This window comes from Symphalangus syndactylus, chromosome 1 (genome assembly GCF_028878055.3).
Source record: "Symphalangus syndactylus isolate Jambi chromosome 1, NHGRI_mSymSyn1-v2.1_pri, whole genome shotgun sequence".
NCBI lineage: Eukaryota > Metazoa > Chordata > Mammalia > Primates > Hylobatidae > Symphalangus > Symphalangus syndactylus.
In genome coordinates this window covers 49,872,143-49,896,833 of record NC_072423.2, presented here as the reverse complement: position 1 = coordinate 49,896,833, position 24,691 = coordinate 49,872,143, and the positions used below count along the sequence as shown (strand labels likewise).

The 24,691-nt window shown below is 43.2% G+C and overlaps 1 protein-coding gene across 7 annotated transcripts in view; it reads right to left on the bottom strand.

Annotated features, from left to right (window-relative positions):
- TPGS2 (tubulin polyglutamylase complex subunit 2) overlaps positions 1 to 24,691 on the bottom strand; it is a 47,524-nt gene that overhangs the window by 11,144 nt on the left and 11,689 nt on the right. For 2 of the 7 annotated variants that reach the window (XM_055234311.2, XM_055234294.2), the window contains exons 3-6: positions 15,630 to 15,717; positions 13,170 to 13,298; positions 7,978 to 8,091; positions 6,201 to 6,361 (exon numbers count right to left, since the gene is read on the bottom strand). In XM_055234311.2, the coding sequence (XP_055090286.1) occupies positions 6,201 to 6,361; positions 7,978 to 8,091; positions 13,170 to 13,298; positions 15,630 to 15,717 (492 nt within the window). Of the gene's footprint in view, positions 1 to 1,056; positions 1,512 to 1,554; positions 4,504 to 6,200; positions 6,362 to 7,977; positions 8,092 to 13,169; positions 13,299 to 15,629; positions 15,718 to 17,519; positions 17,599 to 24,691 lie in introns of those variants that run through there. The other 5 variants (XM_055234321.2, XM_055234330.2, XM_055234283.2 and 2 more) reach the window with 5 other exon arrangements.

Genomic DNA, 24,691 nt, shown 5'->3' with positions numbered 1-24,691 from the left:
TACAATCTTAACTACATCGATGCATCATGAGACATTCTGCCATTTATTCTCATTTTGTGACTCCAGCATACTTTTTCCTGGGCAGTTGATTTATAATATAGCCCATTTCCATTTTAATTGCTTTAGTTTCAAAACATAAATTTCCTGGGTGTTTTTTCCCAATTTAACCCACTTAACCTCCTGTTGTTGGGTCTTTTGCCAGAAGCGCTCCCCTCCTCCTTTATCAGGGCCAGCTTCATGGGTGGGTGACCTGTGCAGTCACACAGGGCCCATACTCAGAAGGGCCTCACACTTCTTAGTTTAGTGCTCTTCTGGCACTATTTTACCTTTGAACCTGTGTTCTGTAAGTGAAGAAGTCTGATGGGACAACGGAATATACACGAGTGGAGGAGACACGCGCAACATATATCCAGTGTTCCTTACCGCCCCATTCACATGTAGCCTTTGTGATCCCCTGTGAGCAGAGAACTCCATTGGACCCATGATGTGTCAGAGCTCGAAGAGATTCAAAGTGAGTACAAAGTAAGCATCTTATATCTACAATTGAGTAAGTGGGGGATGCTGAGAGCCCCAACAGGCTGCACTTCCCATCCAAACCAGACTGGCTTCAAACACAGGAAGAAGGCAATGGCATTCTAAGAAACATGAATGACCAAGGAGCCCTATCATATCCTTTTTTTTTTTTTTTTTTTTTTTGAGACGGAGTCTCGCTCTGTCGCCCAGGCTAGAGTGCAGTGGCGCGATCTCGGCTCACTGCAAGCTCCGCCTCCCGGGTTCACGCCATTCTCCTGCCTCAGCCTCTCCGAGTAGCTGGGACTACAGGCGCCCGCCACCAAGCCCGGCTAATTTTTTGTATTTTTAGTAGAGACGGGGTTTCACCGTGGTCTCGATCTCCTGACCTCGTGATCCGCCCGCCTCGGCCTCCCAAAGTGCTGGGATTACAAGCGTGAGCCACCGCGCCCGGCCTCATATCCTTTTTTACTTATGTACATTCCTGTGTTAGCCAACCACTTATGCTGAAAATACTAAGAAGTGAAACAGGAACAAACAGTTGAGTTAGTCTTGTACAGTGTTTCTACTGTTGTGGCAAGAACGAAACACATATGCATACAGTATGTAAACATCAGCTATAAAATACAAATTGTGTAATTTTGGTGATCCTGCATGAGTTAAATGCTCATATTTTCTTTTTTTTCTTTGAGACAGAGTCTTGCTCTGTCATCCAGGCTGGAATGCAGTGGTGTGATCTCGGCTCACTGCAAGCTCTGCCTCCTGGGTTCACGCCATTCTCCTGCCTCAGCCTCCCGAGTAGCTGGGACTACAGGCGCCCGCCACCGCGCCCGGCTAATTTTTTTTTTTTCGTATTTTTAGTAGAGATGGGGTTTCACTGTGTTAGCCAGGATGGTCTTGATCTCCTGACCTCGTGATCCACCAGCCTCGGCCTTCCAAAGTGCTGGGATCACAGGCGTGAGCCACCGCGCCCGGCCAAATGCTCATATTTTCATTTAAAACTGGAATTGCACAATATAAAGATGAATAGTAAAATGCATGATAGGAATTTAACATTTAAGTTTTTAGTTAGAACAGCATTAAGTAGCAAATAAAAAACACAGCCATAACAAGTTGAGAAAGACACTATGGAAGAAAGGAAAAACATTACATTTTAGTACCTGTAAAGGTAATGTTTTCCTGCTGTTTGCACAAAAGCCTCACATCTTCATTTTGTACTGGATCCCGCATAGCATGGAGTCAGTCCTGCTCTTCCCTGCTCACTCCTTCTGAGGCACGTCTTGAGCCTTTCCTTATCATAACCCCCTTCCTTTGATAACCTTTTGAAAACTCCCACTTGATTACCACGGATTTGAGTGGCACCGCTGACCTTCCGGTTCCTCTGCTGCTTCACTTGTGGAATCCAGGGCTGATTTAGAAATGCTGTGATTCGGGGGATCCCCAAGTACTAAAAAAGGGGTATCTGCTACAGTGGAAGATGACATAACAACTTCTCAACTCCCTTCTAACCTCGCTTGTCTTGGAGAAGCAGCCAAATGCTAGAATCTCTTATCCAGTGCCGTTGGCTCTTCCTTTGATCAGTTCTGGCAAGAAAAATACTTCCGGAAGACTAACCTCCAGCTATTGTCCTGGACAACTTGGTCTCTCTATATCCTTTTCTGCCACTCTATGAATTGTTGCACATTTATAAATCCTTGAAGTATAATAACCTAAACAATTAATTTAAAAGGGCCAAAATGTCTCCTAGAGAATATGTGACAGTCATGTTACGGTTAAAACACACACACACACACACACACACGTTTAAATGACCACACTGAATTATAAGTAAGTGGTTATTTTGGGATTGCAAAGGTAAGAGGTCTCGCTATTTTAAAGCAAATGAAGAAGCTGTTAATACGAAGCTCAATTTATGCTCCCAAAGAAAGACTTTTAAGCACTGATATTTCAAGACTGAACTATTACAAATATGGGGAAGCAGCCAGTTAGAGCTTGCCCTGATCCTTGAAGGCTAACTAACTAACTCTTCACCTTGGTTTTCCACAGGGGCTACGGAAAGTGGTAGGTGGAGGAGATATCGAAGGCACTTTCTCATGAATATCTATCAATCAATCACTATTGTCAACAATCAAAAAACATGTTTCAGAGCAAAAGAAGTACATGTGGAGAATCCTGTGGACTGCTCTTAGGTCCCCAATGGGTTTGGAAGAGGGAAACCCTGGGTTGATTAGCAGGTAGACACAGTGCAAAGGAAAGAAGTCTGGCCAATCACCAGGGTAGAGAGAAGTCAGGAAAGAGAGAGTGAGCCAGCTGGGACTGAAGTGTGCAGATGGTACAGGCCCCTGCACCTCATTCCTCAAAACTCCTAATTCTCTAACCTCTGGGACTTCAGTACAAAAACTGCAGCCACCCAAAGAACTTGGGGCTAGGTGGGTGACTCCCCACTTTCCCTGTTGGGAAGTAGGGTGAAGGCCTTGCTTCTGCCCACAGCCAGGACTGTAGAGGGAGGAAATAAATAGGCATTCCTAATTGAAAATCTGAGCAACCTTCTCTGTAAAAATGTCATTAAATGTAGTAGGTATGTCAGATTTATCTTGTGTCTGTCATATATTAAGCATATGTGGGCTAGAGGTTCCCCCATATGTCAATGGGAAAATGATTTCTGAATTACAGGCAACTTGCTTCCAAAGGAACTCTTGGGAGCCCACCCTATTCTAAGCAGGAGACTGCTTGTCCTAAGGATGACCAGGGACCAGGCAAAGTGAGGCTGGACAACTCAGAGCTGTGAAGAGGCAGGCAGAGCAGGTGGAAAGCTTCTGTTAACAGTGACTGGCACCATTAAAACTTTCTTTATGAAGAGTCGTGCAAAGCAATGTTTGGGAATTTTTTGTTTTTAAACGGTAAGAATAAAGTACAGCAGAAGTACACTTTCTTTAAAAAGTTAATAAGGAAGATAATTGTGGAACATGTACAAACATCATAACACAAAACTGGAAGCAAGAAACTTCACTGGAAACTGATGAGGAAGACAAACTTTATAGGAAGCTACAAAAGAAATGAGCAGAGCGAGATATTTGTGGTAAGGGATACAAAGAACATGCAATTGTGTATTTGAGAGGTTTCATGGAACATTATGACCCATCCAATGAAGACATCAACATTATTTAACAACAAAAATTGAGGAAGAGCAGTATGAAAATATTCTAATGCAGTACTGTCCAACAGAACTTTCTGTGGTGATGGAAATGTTCCATATCTTTGTGCTAATACAGAATCTACCAGCCACATGAATACTCAAAATGTGGCTAATGCAATTGAAGAAATGAATTTTTCATATAATTTAAATTTAAATAGTCATATGTGACTAGTGGCTCCTGAATGAACACTGCAGTTCTAATGCTTCATGGGTCAAAACCAGTGGTTTCTTTGGGGGGACTTCTCTAATCAGTGCTAAAGGATTGAGGGTTGCGTGCTGAAGAAGAGGAAAGCACTCATTAGACTTATTTGGGCACTTACACAAGATTCCAAATTCCCCATTGCTTCCAGAGGCAGGGGACAGCACAACCTGCTGTGGAGGCCTCACTACGAGCCTGGCTAATGTTGGTGGGACTAAAAGGCTTACAATTTTGGTCATTCAGCTAGAAAGAGGCCTATCGTTCCACACACAAAACTGGAGGTCACCCCTAGGGCCATCTATGTATGGAAACTACCACTCTGGAGCTGGTAGGGAGTTGGAGGGAGCGGTGCTCACTTCCGGATGGGGTTTCCAGAGCCAGAGGAGGATTTAGAAGTGGAGGAAGTGGAGGGACCGGAGGGTCCTGAGGGCCCTTTCTGGCCACCTGCAGGCTGCACAGGCCCTTTCTGTTTTGGGATTACGATCTTGTTCTTGCTCTTAAACACTTTGCTGGGATCTAGCTTATTCACAAAGGAGTCGGTCTCTTCTGTGAGCAGGTTTGTGTTGTAGGTGATAGGTTTGTACATGCTGAACCATTGCTGTAAGGCAGAATTGGAAGACAAGGTCACAATTCAAAGGAAAAATGCCATTCTGTGTGCTCTTTTTGGGGGCTGCAGGAGAGCTGGGAACAGGAGGCAGAGGTACATTTTCATGAAAAACTGCCTAAAAATCTATTTGCTCTTCCTTTAAGTGGAGGTGACTGATAACAGATCCCATCAACCTCTGGTAAGATACACACATTGCAGCCGGGCACAGTGGCTCACGCTTGTAATCCCAGCACTTTGGGAGGCCGAGGCGGGCGGATCACGAGGTCAGGAGATCGAGACCACAGTGAAACCCCATCTCTACTAAAAATACAAAAAATTAGCCGGGCTTGGTGGCGGGCGCCTGTAGTCCCAGCTACTCGGAGAGGCTGAGGCAGGAGAATGGCGTGAACCTGGGAGGCGGAGCTTGCAGTGAGCCGAGACTGTGCCACTGCACTCCAGCCTGGGCGACAGAGCAAGACTCCATCTCAAAAAAAAAAAAAAAAAAAAAAAACACACACACATTGCTTTATGAGGTCTCATGACCTTTAAGATATGAAAACTAAGAATCTGAGCACACTTCCTTCTGATTTAGTGAGTCCTGAGCCTGGGATGCTAGATCTTAAAGCACTAGAGGACAGCGTCTATTGTTCTGCCCTCAAACCAGCTACTCCCCATCAGGTGGATTCTGGCAGCACCATTCCCCCAGGAAAGGCAGGAGACAGAGGCCAGTGTGGGCCTCGACTGAGGGATGCTGTATCTTGTTGGTGTTCTGTTTCCTACTGTTTTTTTAGGCAGCTGAGGGCAAAGGACATCCACATTTATTTACCTTTTAAATCACAGCCGCCTCTCAATGTTGACCAGATAAATGTTACAATTATGTGACATTTGAAGAAAATGAAGCCTACTAGATGAATACATACATAGTAAGGTGAGCTGGAGCTGAGTTCCTAATTTGCTGCTAATTTAGAGCTGCAAGAAACCACCAGGAAGGACCCCAGATGAGCTCACTCTAGTCAAAAGTTTTTCCAGCCACACTTGGTGTTTTCAAACCAGGCTGTATACCTGGCATCTGTATGTCTGAAATGGTGACCAGACCTGTAATATAAATGAGGCACACCCACACAATGGAATACTCTGTAGCCACTGAAGAGGACAAGTGCTCTAAATGTACTGAAAGGGAATAAGCCCCAAGATGGAGTGTTTGTTATGTGAAAAGAACAAGATGCAGAATCATGTTGACAGTACATTACACTCGAGATTTAGAAAAAAGGAACACCAAAGGTGTGCATGCATGCTTTACGTGCAATGAGTATCTTGGGAAGGGAGTATAGGAAATTCGTAATAGCAGCTGCCACTGGGGATGCACACTTGGAGAACAGGGGAGTGAGAATCTGACTTTTCATTCCTCTTGGGTGCATGTACTGCCAACCCAGAACAAGCCATGGGACATAAACTATCCAACAGAATTTAATTAAAACTCCCCAGTTAATTCTGAGGATCAGTCAAGTTTGGGAACCACTTAACTGGATGAGTATAAAGTGAGGTTGTCCATTGGAATCATCTGTCTTGCTTATTGAAAATGCAGGTTCCTGGGCCCCACCCTAGATCTCCTGAATCAGATGGGGAAGTTGGGAACCTGCAATGTAACCATTTCCTCAGTAGATTTTGGAATATACCGTAGTTTGCGATGGCAGGTGTTCCTCCCTTACCTTGGCCTGTGGGCTAATGCCATAGCTGGTGAAGGCATATTGCCACTGGGGCAGGCCCAGGTGGGTGATGAGCAGGCGGTAATAGGCAGTAAAGGTGTCTGTGAGAAAATGCCAGTATAACGCTCTGTCCAGGAACCAGATCTCAGTGTCTTCTGCTAATGCTGAAGTAGAAGACAAAGGAAGTAAAAGATAAGGAATAGCTTAACAGTTTTTTCTTTTTAACTATAAAAGGTTATACTCATGGCCTTAAAAAAAAAAAAATCCCAACAGAGAGAATAGAAAATGTAAAGTAAAAGTTCCCCTTCTGCCCCACTTCTAACCCTCCAGTCTCCTTCTCTAGTGGCCACTTTACCAGTTCCTTTGATACTCTTACAAATTTTTGCTAGATCAGTAGATTGATCTATCTGCTGGTCTCTAACCATCTGGAAGTTCAGTCAGGCTATGTAGGCAGCTGCTCCTTTTCTGTGTGTCATAGCACTCCCCTCCCCCGGTAGGGGGCTGGAATACCGTGGTCTCAGCTTTCTTGACAGAGAAAAACACTGAATGGCTTGGGTTTTTTTGAAGAGGTCTCTATCAGTGCCATGAAAAACAAAAAGTGCCACAAAAAACCACTATGAAGGAGCTTAGCCCAGTTCACTCCTGGGAGCCTTGCCTATACTGTGGTCTGATGTCCTGCCTCCAAGTTTCTGACTTTTCATTCTTACTACTTCAAGCCTATCCTACTTCCTCTGCTGTCTAGATAGCTATAACATCTCCGTAAGTGCCCTCCATTATCCATCCAGTCTCTTTCTTTGCCAAAACTGCTGGTAGTCATGATCCCTGCCATTTTACTAAACAACCTTCATTAACTCCCCACTGTCTTCCACATTATGTCCAAACTCCTTTGCTTGCTTTCAAAGCTCTGCATCAGAGACAGCAATTGGCCTTCTAGCTTAATCTCCTCCTCATCCCCTACATGAACCATGTGGCCCACTGAAATGGAATTATTTGTCATTCCCCACAAATCAATTGTACTTTCCCATGGCTTGGCTTTTACCCATCTGTCCCTTTGCCTGGATGCTCCCTTGTCTCTTTTACTCCACCAAATCCTCCTCCCTACCCGGTATCTAATTCCTACCCCACAGTTCAAGATGCAGCTCCAAGACTACTTTGCAACAACTCCTCCAGCTGGATGATTTCTCCTTTCCCCAGAGGTAAATCCTGGTGTCTGTATCCTCTCACCCCTACCAGACAGCTAGCTGAAGAGGGCTGCCATTGTCCAGCTCTGTAGTTTCACAGTCCCTAGGCTGGGGTCTGAAGTGCTGTTAGGGAGCTAGGTGGCAGCTGCTGCTTGAGGGCAGAGAGGCTTTTAATTTCCCATCTGGGGTCTTTGGTCTAGTAATTCAGGTTTTTATTGCTGTTAATTGGCCTAGATATAGAAGTATAAAAGAAAGATAAAAGGTAATGTGTTTTCTGGATGCTTATCTAGTGCATGAACTTGCTGTAGGAGTCTATAAACAAAATGTCTATTTCTTTTGGTTTTTACTCCCATATTATCCTAATCCCATCAACTATTTGGCAATAACTCACAAATGAAGATGGATAAAAGAACTAATAATTAGCCCAGAGGGTGATGCTCAGAGAGAACCAAAGGGGTTTTTGGGTTTGGGACACACAAGGAACCTGGGAGCATCTCAAGAGGCCAAGGAGGTTATGTGTCTCCTGAGCCATGGCTGACAAGCAAGGTCAGGCAAGACCCTAGCCAAACTACAGGACCACGCTTGTAAACAATTCTTACCTGGTTTCCCACTTTTGTAGACAAGGCAAACTTTCCCATTGCCATTGCATGAATCCAGCTCAAATATCACACTGCGAGAGTCAAAGTGAGGCTTCTCTGGCTGATCATCACCGGCTGCAAATCCAGAAGTTAATGGTAATGTTCAAACAAACTCAACTCAAACACATACCTATATATCCAACTTTGCTAGGTGGAAAAAACAGAAGGAAAAAGCCTTATCTCAAACATATATTTAAGTAGTATTTTCAAATAAATTCTGTATTTGAATTAAAGCCCTAATCTCATTCATGGACTAGGCCTTCTGTCTGGGTTTCTCTATCAGCAACGGACAATGTCAGGGAATCTGGGAAAAGGAGGCAAGAGAAAAGCAAACTGAACTTCTTGGAAGTGGGACCACAGAGCAATCTGAATGGCTTGATGCTGACATAACTTCATTTCCTTTCCTGAGATTGTTTATTCTATAAAAGTGGGATAGCAAACACATTACTTGAATCTAGCTTTTTTTTTTTTTTTTTTTTTTTTTTTTTTTTTTTTTGAGACGGAGTCTCACTCTGTTGCTCAGGCTGGAGTGCAATGGCATAATCTCGGCTCACTGCAACCTCCACCTCCTGGGTTGAAGCAATTCTCCTACTTCAGCCTCCCGAGTAGCTGGGACTACCGGCATGTGCCACCACGCCTGGCTAATTTTTGTGTTTTTAGTAGGGACGGAGTTTCACCACGTTGGCCAGACTGCTCTCGAACTCCTGACCTCAAGTGATCTGCCCATCTCGGCCTCCCAAAATGCTGGGATTACAGGCATGAGTGAGCCACCGCGCCCGGTCAGAACCATGGAAAAGCCCTCTAAGTCATGTGGCATAACTCTAATTCATTCTTTTTAAATGACTATTTCATAGTCTGTGGGAGTGACGTACCCTCATTTATTCCACCATTCCTCTATTGATAGGCATTTGCCTACCATTACTTGGTTGTGAATGCTACAATAATCTTCTCTGTACATGCCCTTATATTCTGGTGCTTTCATTATATGGGACAGATTCCCTGCAATAGAATAGATGTTGCCAGATTGCTCTTCAAAAAGGACTTTTTAAGATCCAGGGAGACAGACTGGAAGTCCTTTGTTTTTGAAAGATATTTTCAATGGTTATAGAATTCTAGGTTTATTTTATTTTTTTTGAGACAGGGTCTCCACTCTATCACCTGGGCTGGAGTGCAGTGGCATATGAACATGGTTCATTGTAGCCTTGACCTCCTGGGTTCAAGCAATCCTCCTGCCTCAGACTCCCAAGTAGCTGGGGTCCATAGGTGTGGCCACCATACCCAGATAATTTTTAAATTTTTTGTAGAGATGGAGTTTCGCTATGTTGCCTAGGCTGATCTCAAACTCCTGGGCTCTAGTGATCCTCTGGCTTCGGCCTCCTACAGTGCTGGGATTACAGGCGTGAACGACTGACCAACCTATTTTTTCCTTCGAGTATTTTATCTCACTTGAATTGCTTTTAAGGAGAAATATGCTGTTATCCTTATCTTTGTTCTCTTGTATGTAATTTGTCTTTTCCTTTTGGCTGCATTTATGATTTTCTCTTTATCTTTGATTTTGAACAATCTGATTATGGTGTTTCTTGTTATCATTTGTGTTTCTTGTTCCTGGCTTATTAGGCTTATTGGATATGAGGATTTATAGTTACCATGATTGGTAAACTTTTGAGCCATTATTTCTTCAAATATTTTCTAGCCCCTGACCCCTCTTTTCAAAGACTTCAATTACACATACATTATACCATGTGTTGTCCCTCAGGTCACTGATGCTGTTTTCATTATAAATAATATTTTTCTGTGTAACTTTAGATAGCTTCTATTATGTGTTGAAGTTCTCTAGTCTCTTCTTCTGCAATGTCTTAGCCACTAGTAATCCAAACCACTGCATTTTTCATATCAGTGCTTGAAAATCATTGTTTTATATATTTTGTCTGTTGTTTGTCATTGTTGCTCCAGATGGGTAGATAAATCTCTTCTGTTACTCCATCTTGGATGAAATAAAAAGTCCAGTTGATATGTTCCCACCAAGTTTTGGCAGCCCTGCCTGGCGCTGACTGAGGTCTGCCCTCAGGTGAAAAGTTATAAGAACAGAAAACTCAATGTGGCTCCCTTCTGCCAACGTAGACACCATTCCAGCTTCTGCCTGCTTTTGACTACTCTCCAGTCCTTTAAGACACATGCTTTTAAACTTCTTCCAGAGTATAGAGTATTACCTGCAGAAGCCTTGCTCTGGTAAAAGAGATTCTGCCATATTATAAACACAATGTCAATATTTGAATTTTTTTTTTTTTTTTTCAAATCTACAATGTCACTGTTTTCAGTTCCTCCCTGAAATTTTAGTTTGGTTTTACCTCCACAGGGGCATCTAAGCATATTGTTTTGTACTCTGTATCTAATAACGTCACTCTTAGCAGTACCAATGGATCTCTTTTGAATTTTTTTTTTTTGGGATGGAGTCTTGCTCTGTTGCCGGCCTGGAGTGCAGTGGCATGATCTTGGCTCACTGCAACCCCTGCCTCCCGGGTTCAAGTGACTCTCTTGCCTCAGCCTCCCGAGTAGCTGGGATTACAGGTGCCCGCCACCACGCCTGCCTAATTTTTGTATTTTTAGTAGAGACGGGGTTTCACCATGTTGGCCAGGATGGTCTTGATCTCCTGACCTCATGATTCGCCCCCCTCGGTCTCCCAAAGTGCTGGGATTACAGGTGTGAGCTACCGCACCCGGCCCTCTTTTTTCTTAATTAAAATTTTTTTAAAGTTTTATTTTTAATTGACAAATAATAATTGTATATATTTATATACTGATGGAGAACAACATGCTATTTTAAGATGTATATGCATTGTGGAAAGATCAAATCGGGCTAATTAGCATATCCACCACTAGTATTTATCATTTCTTTGTGGTGAGAACATTTAAAATCCTTTCTTTTAGCTATTTTGAAATATACATTATTAGCTATAGTCATTATGCTATGCAACAGATCACCAGAACTTATTCCTCCTGTCTCACTGAAACTGTGCCTGTTGACCAACGTTTCGCCTTTCCCTGTCCAGCCTCCCCACCCCAAGCCTCTGGTAACCACTGCTGATCTGTGTTACCTGTTATCTGTGCTGGTTCTCACTCATGGGGTTGTGTGTCCTCATCTGCTGAGTTAATGTCAGTCTGCTTATTATTCCCTCACAAGTAATTTGTTATTTTTGCCTAGAAGCTTGTAATTTTCTCCACATCAGGATATGCATAAGTGTCTGTGTTTTCTCATCTGTTCAACTTGGGTCTAGGTGGGCCCTTTCCATCTGCAGAGAGGTGTCTTTTATTAGTATGTATTTACTGCCTTTCCATCTATTTTCTCTTTTTTGAGCACCTATCATTCCAATGCAAAGTGTCCTGAATCTATTTTCCACTTCTCTTAATTCCTACCTTTTCCCTCATAATTCCCCTCTTTTAAACTTATTCATCTACGCTTTAAGATATTTCCTGCACTTGATTTTTCGGGCTAACTCAGGTCTCAATAAAATACATATACTCTTCTTCAATTCATGTAGTCAATTGTTTGAGAATCTTTGTTTTTATCCCTAGAAAGTCTTTATGTTGTCTTATATCTCCTTAAGTATTCTTGTTCTTATTTAGGTTTTTATCTGTGTCCTCTAGCAGTTTTATTTCTCTGGTTGTGTATTTTTTTAAATAGTGATGGCTCTCACTATTTTGCCCAGGCTAGAGTGTGGTGGCTATTCACAGGTGTGATCACAACATGCTACAGCCTCAAACTCGTGGGCTCAAGTGATCAGTGGCGATTTACAGAGGTGACAATAGCACACTACAGCCTCAATCTCCTGGGATCCAGTGATGCTCTTGCCTCAGCCTCACAAGTAGCTAGGAATACAGGCTCATGCCACTGTACCCGGCTGATTGTGTATTCTATTTTTTCCTGATGATCCTCTCTCTGTCTGCTGAGTCCCCTGAGATAAGTCACTGTTTTTCCATTTAGGTTTAACGAGACTTAGGTATACTTGTTGCACTATCCTAAAATGCATGAATCTAGCAGGTGTCAGAAGGCCAAGTGGTTTTTATCCCTATTTGTATGTGGAACAATGTGATCCCATGAAGCCTCTCTGTTATCTACTCTACCTCTTCTCTTCCAGCCTCAAGAGCAGGGAAGACTTAGCCCACCTATTTGACTACTTCTTCACCTTTTAGAGAAGCCCACCCCACACATATAAAGACAGTGAGACCTTTTTCCTACCCCTGGAAATTCCACAAATCTTTGTGTGACAGGCTCTTTCCAGGACCCATCACTGTCTAGCCTCTGCCCCTGAACTTCTCTGCTACTATTCTTCAATTGCTCATCCAATCGGAGGAGAAACCCTTACATCAGTTTTCTCTGCCAGGGCTTAGTGAACCCCAAGATCTTAGTATTGGAGACATTAGTTGCCTATTCACTATTTGTTCTTCCTTCCTTTCTTAATGAAAGCCCAGTTCTGTTTAAGGAAGCCATACTGCACAACTAAAAGTATTTACCTTCTCAGACCCCTGGCAACCTGGGTGGCCATTTGACTCTTCTAATAGCTATTAGGAGGTGCTGCTGAGAAAACTATTGTTTTCTTGATCAAAAGGGAGAGATTCTGCAAACAGCTAGGTATTTTGCCCTTTGCCATTTACTCATCTTTTTTCCTGACAGGAAAAGCCCACCTTCCTCAACTATAAGGATGAAAACCATATCCAAAGCCTGGTGCAGCACAAGGCCAGAGGGAGACTTTATCATTGACTTTCTCAAGCAGCTACATCAGCCTAGTTCCAGATTTCTTGTTATGAGAAAAATAAATTGCTATTTAAACATTGTAACTACATCTGTTATATGTGACCAAACACAACTCTGACTAAGTCCTCACTTATACTCAGTTGTTCCTAGGTTTTAGCAGCCACTTGACTTTTGAGCCATTTCACTCAGAAGTGGCAAAGAGCTTGGAGGTAAGAATGGAGAGGAAAGGAGCTGTATTTAGATCATCATGTTCCCTGAATCCTCTTGATACTGAAATGTTGAGTGAAGTTTAATCTTTAACATTCATTCATGCACCAAGATTCATTAAGTACCTACTACGTGCCAGGCATGGAGCTGGATGCTGGAAACAAAGATACCAACCTTGGCATCTTCTTCCTACCTTCATGTGTATCGTCCTCCAGGTCTGCCAGAGTGGGTGCATTAGGAAGTGAATACATGGAAGACTGGGTGAGCTGAGTCAGTTTTGAGATGCTGTTAATTGCCATGCTTCCCAGTGGAATGATGTGCTCTAGGGGAACATGCGTTAAGGAGAATTACATGGAGTAACAGCCTAGTTACAATGGTTATCATGAGATTCTGCTTGAATAACCTAAGCCCAGGTATTGTTTGGCCCCATGGCTGAGGAATCTGATGGAAGGTGGGAAGAAGAGGATTACTCACTGCATATTCCAAGGTACCAACCTTTCATACAAAAAAAGGAACTGGAGGCCACGGGTGATGAAGAGCCCCCATTGTATGTATTAGGGTAGAGTGGAAGAAAAATTTCAAAGGGAATACCAACAAAGAACTGGGAAATCTGAGCTTAGGGACATCTGAAGGGTAAAGGACTTTAAAATGTTTTTGCTCCCTCTTTCCTTTGTTTAGCAAGTATTCTGCATAAACATTTTCTGAAGGAGTAATAGCTCTGATTACATAATGGGCCCTTTCTATTCTTCTTGTTATAAGCTTTCATGATAAAAAACAAAATCCCCCCTTCTCTGTATCACTTTCCCTTACTCAGTGATGAGAATTTGGCAGCCTTCTTGCTTGGTTCTAGTCTTCTGTGATTAGGGTGTAAATACGGACTAGGAAGCTGCATGTTTTCTTTATTTGACTGCTGAAAAAACTGGAATGGTTTAAAGCAATAAAACAACCTGTGTAAAGACCATGGAATGTCTAAGAAGAAAAGACCACTGAAGAGGCAAACATCAGAAGATGCCTCTGCTGCCTTTTCTGCCACTGACTTAAGCTGTTCACTATATAATGGGTATGGTAATGGGGATAAGAAGACTGGGCTTGGGGAGATTAAATTAGAGAAGGTATTGCAATAATGAACTGGGACTCATTCATAAAACTTTTATTCTCTGAAGCAGGCATATAAAGGGGCTGGCCTGTTGCAAGGATGTGGGCCAGGGAGAGTCTGCCAGTTGGTTTAGTCTCTGACCCCTCTCTGTTGCTCCAGACACCAAAAGCCACGGCCATGCTATAAAAGAAGGTTCTGATGCTGGTGACAAGGATGGTTTCTAAGCCATAGGAGGAAATGATTCTAAGATAAAAGCCAATGTTCAATATTCACTAGCAAGCTATAAAAAAGTACCTCTGGCTGGGCGCGGTGCCTCACACCTGTAATCCCTCCCTTGGGAGGCCAAGGTGGGCGGATCATGAGGTCAAGACTTCAAGACCAGCCTGACCAACATGGTGAAACCCTGTCTCTACTAAAAATACAAAAATTAGCCGGGCGTGGTGGCACATGCCTGTAATCCCAGCTACTCAGGGGGCTGAGGCAGAAGAATCTCTTGAACCCGGGAGGCGGAGGTTGAAGTGAGCAGAGATCGCGCCACTGTACTCCAGCTTGGGCAACAGAGTGATACTCCATCTTAAAAAAAAAAAAAAAAAAAAAAAAAAAGTACCTCTGACCAGCAGTGCACGATAGACTGGAAGGCTTTGGAAATCACCCAAACAGGGAACTCAGGTGTGTAGGTAGAAGGCTGAGGCAACGAGGGGGAGAAGTCTGCTCTGTAGATTTGCAGTGCAACAGAAGTCACTGCATTTTTAGGGACAGCAGTGGGGAAATGTAGGGTACTTCCCAAGGCCAAAGTAGATCTGGTTGGAGTCAGAGACAATAATGGACTGGAGGGGAGGGGCTGGAGGGGAGGGGCTGGGGAATCTGTGCCATGAATGGGCTGGGCTCTTGTGGCTGGACAGGGTTTTCTAGCCTATGAAATGTTTTCAAGAGTCTTCACCTAAATGTTCAGCACTGCCTTTCATGCCTACATAGTACCTACAATCTGACATGTACAAACTTGTGCGTTCCCACATCCACACACAAATGTTTTGTCCTAGACAAAAGATGGCAGCCTGTGAATTGAGGTAGCTGGTGACTTAGGCTGACGTGATGTGAAGGACAGAAGCAAAGACTCTGGTTTGAGGATAAGGGCCCTGAGGTCTTTATGATGGTGGGAATAAAGGAAGGATCCTGAAAGAGATAAGTGGCCCCCATCATAAACACTAGACACTGTCAATGCAGCCTACCCTGAGGGGTTTGCTCGGAGGTAGAGCCCTCTGAGGCTTTAAGTCTGAGGTGGCTAGGGCTTTTTATGTAGTAATTAATGGTTTTCTCTACCCTATTCCTACAGGAATCCTCTAAATTGAACTTCCCAGTTCCATACTGCTAGACTGTCGTGGGGTTTGTGGTGGATGAAGCAATGATGGCATCTGTTAGTTTTGGGACATAATCACAGCTTCTGGACATGGCACTTGAGGGGCACCCATGAAAATCATCCGGATTCAAAGACTCAAAAGTGAAAGGGCCCTCAGAGTTGTCCCATTCAATCTCCCTATAGCAAGGAGGCTGACTCACCATCCAGCTTCACACTCCATGTCATGTGGAAGCCATTGGTCATCAGGTAAAAGTTCTTCACATCTTCAGGCATCATACAGTTATTCTTCTAGAATCACAAAGCAGCTAAGTGTCAGGTCAGGGCTGGGAAAGAGGGTACAGAGCTATGGCTTAAGGCACTGGGGACATGTTTAGCATGTTATAGATCCCTGAAATAGGAAGGCTCTGATAGTTACCTACAAAACTCTATTAGAGAGGCACTGGGGTCTTGCAAGCAGAGTTCCAGTTTGCCTTTTTTTTCTTCAGCAGCTAATGCAAACCAGGTACCTGCTCTGCCATGATAATGCCTCAATGGGCAGCCACCTGACAAAGGAGCTCAAAGGGAACAAGCTGAAGAGGAGACAGGGGAACATGGCAAGAGGGGGAAGTCCTAGGTAAAGTCTGACAATGTTCAAGCAAAGCAATCACTGCCGTATGTATCAGACCCATGCTCATATATTATTTTCTCAAATAAATTATTGGACAAATGAGAGCATCTTAAAAGTGAAGAGTGCCTGTAATCCCAGCACTTTGGGAGGCCGAGGTGGGCAGGTCATGAGATCAGGAGATGGAGACCATCCTGGCTAACACGGTGAAACCCCATCTCTACTAAAAATACAAAAAATTAGCCGAGTGTGGTGGTGGGCAACTGTAGTCCCAGTTACTCAGGAGGCTGAGGCAGGAGAATGGCATGAACCTGGGAGGCGGAGCTTGCAGTGAGCCGAGATTGTGCCACTGTACTCCAGCCTGGGCGACAAAGAGAGACTCTGTCTCAAAAAAAAAAAAAAAGTGAAGAGTATATTATTTCCAGAAAACTTATGCAATGTCTAAGTTCTGACAGCTCTTAGAAGGTAACCGTATATACTCAAATATTTCACATATCCATGGATATGAAATCATCCAAAACTGTTGGATAAGAAATCATCCAAAACTGTTGGATAAGAAATCATCCAAACCGTTGGCGGAGAGAACAAAGAAGCAGCTTAGCATCCTTTCAGGAGATACCAGGAACAAGCCCTACATTCTAAGTAACTCACATCTGTGTGTGTGTATGACCAGTCTTCCCTAGCCAACTCAAATCCCTGGAATGTGCAAAGGATGAGTTCTCCAATTCATTTCCTGGGCCCCCTAGAGTGACTTCTTGATGTAGTTACAGAGGCAAAGAGGCAACATGTTAATAACTATCCAAGCTTGTGGCTTACTGGACCCTTCTGAGATGTGATATTGACAACTGCTTATGTCAGGACTGCCTTAGTTCATTCATCCTGTCAGTCAGTTCTAGGTACCCAATGCATGGGAAAGCATCATGTAGAAGGACGATCTGAGTTCACTTCCCAAATCTGCCAGTAGCTGAGTGACCTTGAACATGTCACTGTGTGAATCTAGGTTCAAGAATAAACTCTAAGACTTAACATACAGAACGCTGGCAGTACGAGGGGGTGTGAGTTTGACAGGAAGAGAGGAGACTAGGAAATTATTATTATTCACAGCCACAGCATCTTCAGGAACTATAACTAAAGAGAAAGCTTCAAGCTTGCCAGAGATTTAAAGCAGTGTTTTTAGATTATTAAATGGACAACAGCTGTCATTTTAATGAACAGGTTTTAAATTTCCTTTATGAACTAAAATGTATGTTCTGATCAAGTTTTGTTTTTTCTGTGTCCATTATTTAGTACCCAGTCTCATAAATGTGAAATTTAAGAGACTCTCAAGACTACTTGGACCAATTTGCTTTCCTACCATTTGGAGTTAGGGGCTTGCTCCTAGTGCCTCCTGTGTGGCCACATTATCTGTGCTTTCAGAAGAAAAAATGCACTTGTGGAATGCCTTTCTCCCACCCCTAAAACCCTGGTACGGGAAGCCTACAGTTACCAGTGTTCTGCAAGGTCCTTGCTCCTCTCGTCGCCCCAAAAGGCCAGCATCGCTCTGACATTTTGATCACTAGCGCCATCTAGTGGTGAAGACAAGGAAACTACTGTCTATCAGCCTTTCTTAATGGGGATTCCATGAGACCCAGGCTGAGGGCAGGTGGACTATTTGGCATTGTTCATATGTAAGTCAGGCTGAATACTTCCAGTAACAGTAATTATAACATTTGTTATGGTATTTATTTCACCCAAGAAATAAGTTTTGGTATTATTTTATACCAATATTTTTTGCAATTATTCAAAATTCATACAAATAGAAAAAAATCTGTGAAATCAAATATTTAACACACATTTCAAATACTAATATACATAAAAATTTTCAAGTAAACCAAATTCATGAAAAACATCTGCCTGCAGTTCTCCAGCCTTCCTACTGCATGTAGCTCTTCTGAGTGGGGCAAATCCAGGAAGAAAGGTTCACAACTAAAACTTAAATGACCACATACCTGCTTCAGTCCTTTAAGGTTGGAGAGAAAAGTAAACAACCTCTCCTAATTTTAACGTATTTCACCATTTTTTTTTTTTTTCTGGCCAGTGACTCAGTTACTGCCATTTTAAAATTTCTCTTCTAACCAACTGGAAAAGAGTTTGCTTTTCCACAGGGAGCAATCTGCCCACATCAGAGGGCTTCTTCCTGCACAGATCCATGCCCAGTCTATATTTTGGTGGGTATGATAGGAGGGCAGGGAGGAAGAAGATTGGTAGAAAATGAATGGAGGAGGGTAATATCAGGATTGGAGGGAGGGTCTGGGGAGAAAGCCAACAAGGGAGAATAACAACGACTGGTGTCTGAAATAACAGCTGATTGCATCAAGATGGTATCTGCAATCTCTAGCCCAGTGGTGATTCTGTCACATAGTTCCTAATTTTTAATCTTTCTTTTCTTCTCCTGAGACAATCTACAATGGTTTATTTAAGCTGCTTTAGAAAGAGTCCACCACAAGCTCTGTTACTACTTCACTGGATGAAGGACTTGAGCCACTTTTTTGTTTTGGGAGCTATCAGCAAGATTCCAGAAAACCAATAGCACTGGGCCTCAAGGGAAGGGCTAGGGGCTGTCCATTGCCTTCTACTCACCTTTTCTACTCCTGGACAATCCTGCACCCCACTGTTCCCCTCACTTTTAGAGGCCACTTCCCAACTGGGGAGCAGATGCAGGATCAGGTCAGCATAGGGGCCAGAGGACAAAAATCAATGTCTCTGTAGGTGCTGGTCCATGCTGAGCTGGCTCTCTGGCTGGTCTGCAACCACGGCCAGGTGAAGAGCTGCCCAGGACGTCCATCAAGGAGCATGAAAACATTGCTGGAAATTGTGGCAATGAGCACAATGGCATCTCCTGAAACTCTTCTCAGGGAAGACATTCCACGAAGTGGAGGAAAACCTGGATGAACTGTAGAGGGATGGTGTGAGATCCCCAAGAGAATTCCCAAATATATTCTCAAATTCCCACCTTAGGAGAGGTGGAGGGCTTGGTTAACTGAACCCTTTTGTTTTGTTGAGTAGGGTATGAGAGTTTGGGGCCAGAGCTGCATTGCTTAACAGCCAAAGGAAAGGTAGCACACTTTTTCCAAAATCCTTTCTTCACAGAACCATCAGTCTCCCTTTAAAAATATGTGAAGAAAAAAATATATAAATATTGGCCTGTCTAGAGGCACCACAAGTCTTGGTGAAGCTGTGTGTCTGACAGAGCTCATACGAGGCAACCTTCAGAAGAGTAATACCCTCAAGTTTATATAATCATCAAAATTCTACCACTGGGGGAATTAGTGGGAGAAGCCTTTGCATCTATAGCCGATCTGCTTCAGAGATGGTGGGTGTGGTAGCCTGAGTCTCAGGAATGAAATTAAGGATTGCTTGTGGAAAAGAAGTTAGGCAACCTTGGGAAGGCTTGACACTCTTCCTGATTTTTGCATTTTATCTAATTCACTTACTCATTTCACATTTATTAAGTATCTATTATGGGATAAATACTGTGTGGGGCACTAGAAACAGAAAGAGAAATGAGGGAAGGGGCAGAGGAAGCTGTGTCAGACACATGGATTGCTTATTCAAATCCACCTTCCTTTTTCTCCTTCGCAGAACCTTCATTTTGTTTGAGATGGCAATGTGTCCTATTAAATACTTGTTTTCAGAACCTCCTGCAATTACTGCTGGACAATAAAATGTAAACACAAATCCAAAAGAGAAGGTTTCTAAGAAAACTTTCACTGTCCTGTTAAAAGGTGACAGATGTGCCTGGCAACATCCCTTACCTCTTTTTTGTTTTTTGAGCTTGGAAATGATAGCTCAGACTGTAGCAGTTATTTTGCCACTATGATACTGTGAAATATATATTTGGTCTCTGTCCCAGATTCCTGGCATACAATTTCTAAAATCCTTGGAATCTCCAAAGTGACGTCTTTTTGTGTGCTAAAGAGCTGACAAATGACTGGCATCTCCAAGGTAGCTGCAGGATGGGGGATGACCACCAGAACAACCAAGGCAGGCAGTCGGTTGGAACTTTCAGCCCCACCCCCTAACCTCAGGGAGGGAAGAGGGGCTGAAGGGTAAGTTGATTATCAATGGCTCATGGTTTAATCAATCATGTCTACATAATGAAGCCTCCATAAAAATCCAAAAGACAGAGTTTGAAGAGCTTCCGGACAGCTGAGCACATGGAAGTTCCTGTAGGGTGGCGTGCTCTCGGATGGCAGGGAAGTTCCACGCCCCTCCCACCACACCTTGCCCTGTGCATCTCTTCCTCTGTATCCTTTGTAATAAACCTGTAAATGTTAAGAAAGTGTTCCTCTGAGTTCTGTGAGCCACTCTAGGAAATTAATTGAACCTGAGGAGGGGGCCTGGGAACCCCAATTTATAGCTGGTGGCTCAGAGGCACAGGTAAAACAACTTGGGACTTGCAATTGGCATTGGAAGTGAGGGGCAGTCTTGTGAGACTGAGCCCTTAACCTACGGGATCTGATGCTATCTCCAGGGAGATAGTGTCGGAACTGAATTAGAGGACACCCAGCTGGTATTCACTGCAGAACTGATAGCTTGTTGATGTGTTTGGGAACTCCCCCTTGCAACACACACACATTTGGTTATGGAAATTTTCTGTGTTGATTGTTGCGGAGTAACAGCAGAGGAAAAACAGTGTGTGTTTTTTCTACTCAGAGGCACCATAAAGAAAAAGGACAAAATAATTATGGAGATAACGGCTTAACATTGTCAGGACTGATGAACCAACTGCAACTGTCTACCTCAGGACTTGTTACATGAAAAATATTCATTCCTATTTGCTTAAGCTATTGCTAGTTTATCTTTCCTTAAGCTAAACATATTCCTAATTTAAATAGAGACAAATGTTTAATAGATAAGTGTTGTGGAGCTGAAGGGGCAAAGAGAACTAGGAGGGAAGAGTCTGCAAGGAAGGAAAGAATCAAGAGAGTTGTGCTTCTGCATCCAAGGGAAGAGAGGCTAGCAGAGAAGGGAGTGGCTAACTGTGGGGCATGCAGGAGCCATACCAAGTGAGATGAAGTATGTCTTTAGCCATGAAGAGGTCCCAGTGATTTTGACAGAATGGTATCCAAGAATGGTGGTGGCTAAAGAGAGGCTGTGGCAGGATGAATAACTGAGAAATGAAGGAAGGATGGTAATTTGTAAACTATGGCCACTGGATCCACCCTGTCACCTGTTTTTGTAAAAATGTTCCATTTGAACACAGTCACACCCATGCATTTCAGTACTTTTGATGGCTGCTTTCACAGCTACAATGGCAGAAATGAGTAGTTGTGACACAGACTCTAATGCCAGAGCATAAACTATCTGGTCCTCTAAAGAAAACATTTCCCAACCCCTGGTGTAGACAATTTTTCCTCACACTTGGCATGAAAAGGAACAAATAGCTAAATAGCTAGAAGGAGACATATGTTGAAGGTTTTTTGTTTTTAATTTTAAAGAGATGGGAGGCCCCTATGGGGAAGCTGCCAGGAGAAAGAAGTGAAGTGCTAGGGAGAAGGGTTGACTGGTGGAGAACACAGAGAATCTCCCAGGCAGAGTAAGAGCATGAAGTGAGGGGGTCACTAGTCACATGGTGTCACAGGATGATTTCTTCTACTGGAAATGCTTATCATAAATTTACAGTGGGGCGTGTAACAAACAGATCTTCAAGAAGGTTCAGAACCCACTCTGTAGACTGTAGAAAAACTGAGTCTGGAAAAAAAGGAGATATTCTGCCAAATCATTTGGTTTCTGTGGGCCATGGTTTCACCAGCAGTAAACTGAATTTTTATGTGGGGATTGGAGGGTGTAACCAATCAAGAATTGTAAAGCCGTCTGCAACTATGAAATGTCACTGAAATGCTTAATAATAACAGAACTCTCCTGGCACCAGGATGCTATGAGAACTAAGAGGCAGATGCTTTTCTGGTGCTTGAGAGATGAAAAGCTCAGTGTAGACACTGGGCCTTACTATGGACCATCATGATAAAAGGCAGGTAGCAGGCACAATGAACATGAATCATACAACTGCACAGAGGCAGACAAACTGAAATTGTGTATTTAAGAAGAAAAAATGGTGAAATATATAAACATGGAAAAAGGTTGTTCACATTTCCCTCCAACCTCAGGGGACTGCAGCAGGTATATGATCATTTAGGTTTTGGTTGTCAATCTTTCTTCCTGGATTTGCAGTATAGAATCACAAAAGACTAGATTACAGCTGGACGAGTCCTTCAATAACACTGATTTCAAATTACTTATTTTATACATGATGAACATGAGATGCAGAGAAGTTACATTACTTAGCCAAGGGTCCAGAGCTGGCATAAGACTTCTACTCCAGTGTGTTTTTCCCACATTAAAATGCTTCCCTATCCTTACTAGTATAACGTATCTCAGTGAGCTTCCCAGAGGGCTATATTTGCCCAAAGGGGCAGAGGGCCCCTTCTTAGGGGCCTTATCTGAGTGTATTTATGCAGCTGTGGTCACCAGGTATACCAGATGGAGGCTGGGCTCTAAATGAGGTGTCTCCAAGGAGACAGGTCCCTAGAGTCAGTTCTCTAGAGAAGCAGGAATTATCAGCCCCTTGGGATCCTCCTGCTTCTCTGGTACAGGCACTTCTGGAAGCAGGCACACAGCAGGGGTGGCTTATCAAGCCTGCTCCTGTGTCAACATGCTCTTCATTAACCTCTAGGGTGAGAAAGTGAGACAAGGGAGTTTCAGAGCAGTCCAAAACTTCTACCCTCCACTGCTCAGGGGACAAAAGTAGGTAAGAAAATAGCACGTTGAGTATTGACCCATTTTGAATGAAAAAATTATACAAAAACCTGTTTTAAACTTTTTGGGGTTATGAGTCCCTTTGAGAATCTGAAAAAGCCTTTTCCCCCGCCTCCCAAAAAAAACATATATGACATACATTTCAAGGAGTCCATGGACCACTTCCCATTCATGGACTTGTAAGGGATCCCAATGCCTACCCTTCACCCACACACATAACCAAAAATACGCCAACTGTGGCTATGTCTAGGTAGGAAAATCCTAGAAGACTTTTTTTTTCTTTTTTTTTTTTGTATTTTCAGTATACCTTTTTGACTGTTTTGTTTAGCATAATCAGAAAAAAAGTGTTACACAAAAACGAATCTTAAAAGGTACACACCCCAAAGGCTATCTTATCTTCCAAGCATCCCAGGCCTTCACAAGCCCAGACATGCCAAACTCAGGTGAAAGAAACGTTTTTACATTACTGATGCTAATACTGTTAGCATCTTATTCTTAAAATTTTTATTACTTACTTATTTTTTAAGAGACAGGGGTTGAGGAGTTGTCTCATTATGTTGCCCAGGCTGTTCTTGAACTCCTGGCCTCAAGCAATCTTCCCACTTTGGCCTCTCAAGTAGCTGGGACTATAGGTGTGCACCACCACACCTAGCTTGCTTGTATATTGGATTTAGCATATTTGAACTTAGATCTGAGATATTTTAACTAAAGAACTCAAAAATTCCAAATCTATGTATCTGATTATTTTAGGTACCTTCACAAGTATTCTCCCGACTGAATATGTCTGAAGAAAATGTTCCATTAACTGTCTCAGTTAGTTAAAAATCTCTTTCTCTCATGCTTACCCCTTAATCCTTTTAGACCTCTGATGGCTATTTATCTAGCACTACAACTGCATTTCCCTAAGTGTCAGTCTAAGCTAAAAGGGAACCTAATAAAGTTGCATTGTCCAGGAGGCAGATTAGATACCAAGAGATCCCCTGCAGACTCTATCCGTGAAACACAGCTATGGAAGGCAGCTCCAAATGAAGAAACTACAGTATAAGTAAAACTGGGATAAATGGGTAAAGTCTTCTCCTTAAAGAGCTCTAAGGACTGTATGGTACAAGACACAAGGAAGAATATGCCTCAGAAATCACTTTATTCCAAAGCAACATAATAGTGTTCCACCCTAGACAAGGCATTCCTGTCCTCTCATCTTCCAATCCAGGTCCTCAGCAGACAGGAAATCACGAGGATCTGACTCTCACAAAAGAGCCCTGAGGCAGTTCCTTTTTTTTTTTTTTTTTTTGGCAGGGGGAGGTGGGGACAGAGTCTTGCTCTGTTGCCCAGGCTGGAGTGCAGTTGTGCGATCTCAGTTCACTACAACCTCCGCCTCCCAGGTTCAAGCGATTCTTCTGCCTCAACCTCCCAAGTAGCTGGGACTACAGGCGTGCACCACCATGCCCGGCTAATTTTTGTATTTTTAGTACAGACGAGTTTCACCATATTGACCAGGCTGGTCTCGAACTCCTGACCTCGTGATCTGCCTGCCTCGGCTTCCTGAAGTGCTGGGATTACAGGCATGAGCCACCACACCGGCCTGGCAGTTCTACTAATACCTAAAGGGCTGACCTAAGCTCAAAAAGAATCAAGAGAAATGTCCTCCATCATATCTTTTACTGTTATTCATAACGAACAAAACATCAATGAGGCCAGACTGGCATAGTCACAGAAGTACCAGGAACAGGTGTTGACAGGATCAGCCAATAAGAGTTTCATAGACACCGTTCTGGAATTTCCTTTTCCTATGATGGGCTGTGAGTGGAAATGGAGGTGGGGGCTGAGTGAGAAGAGTTGGGATGCTGCTGAGCTGAGGTC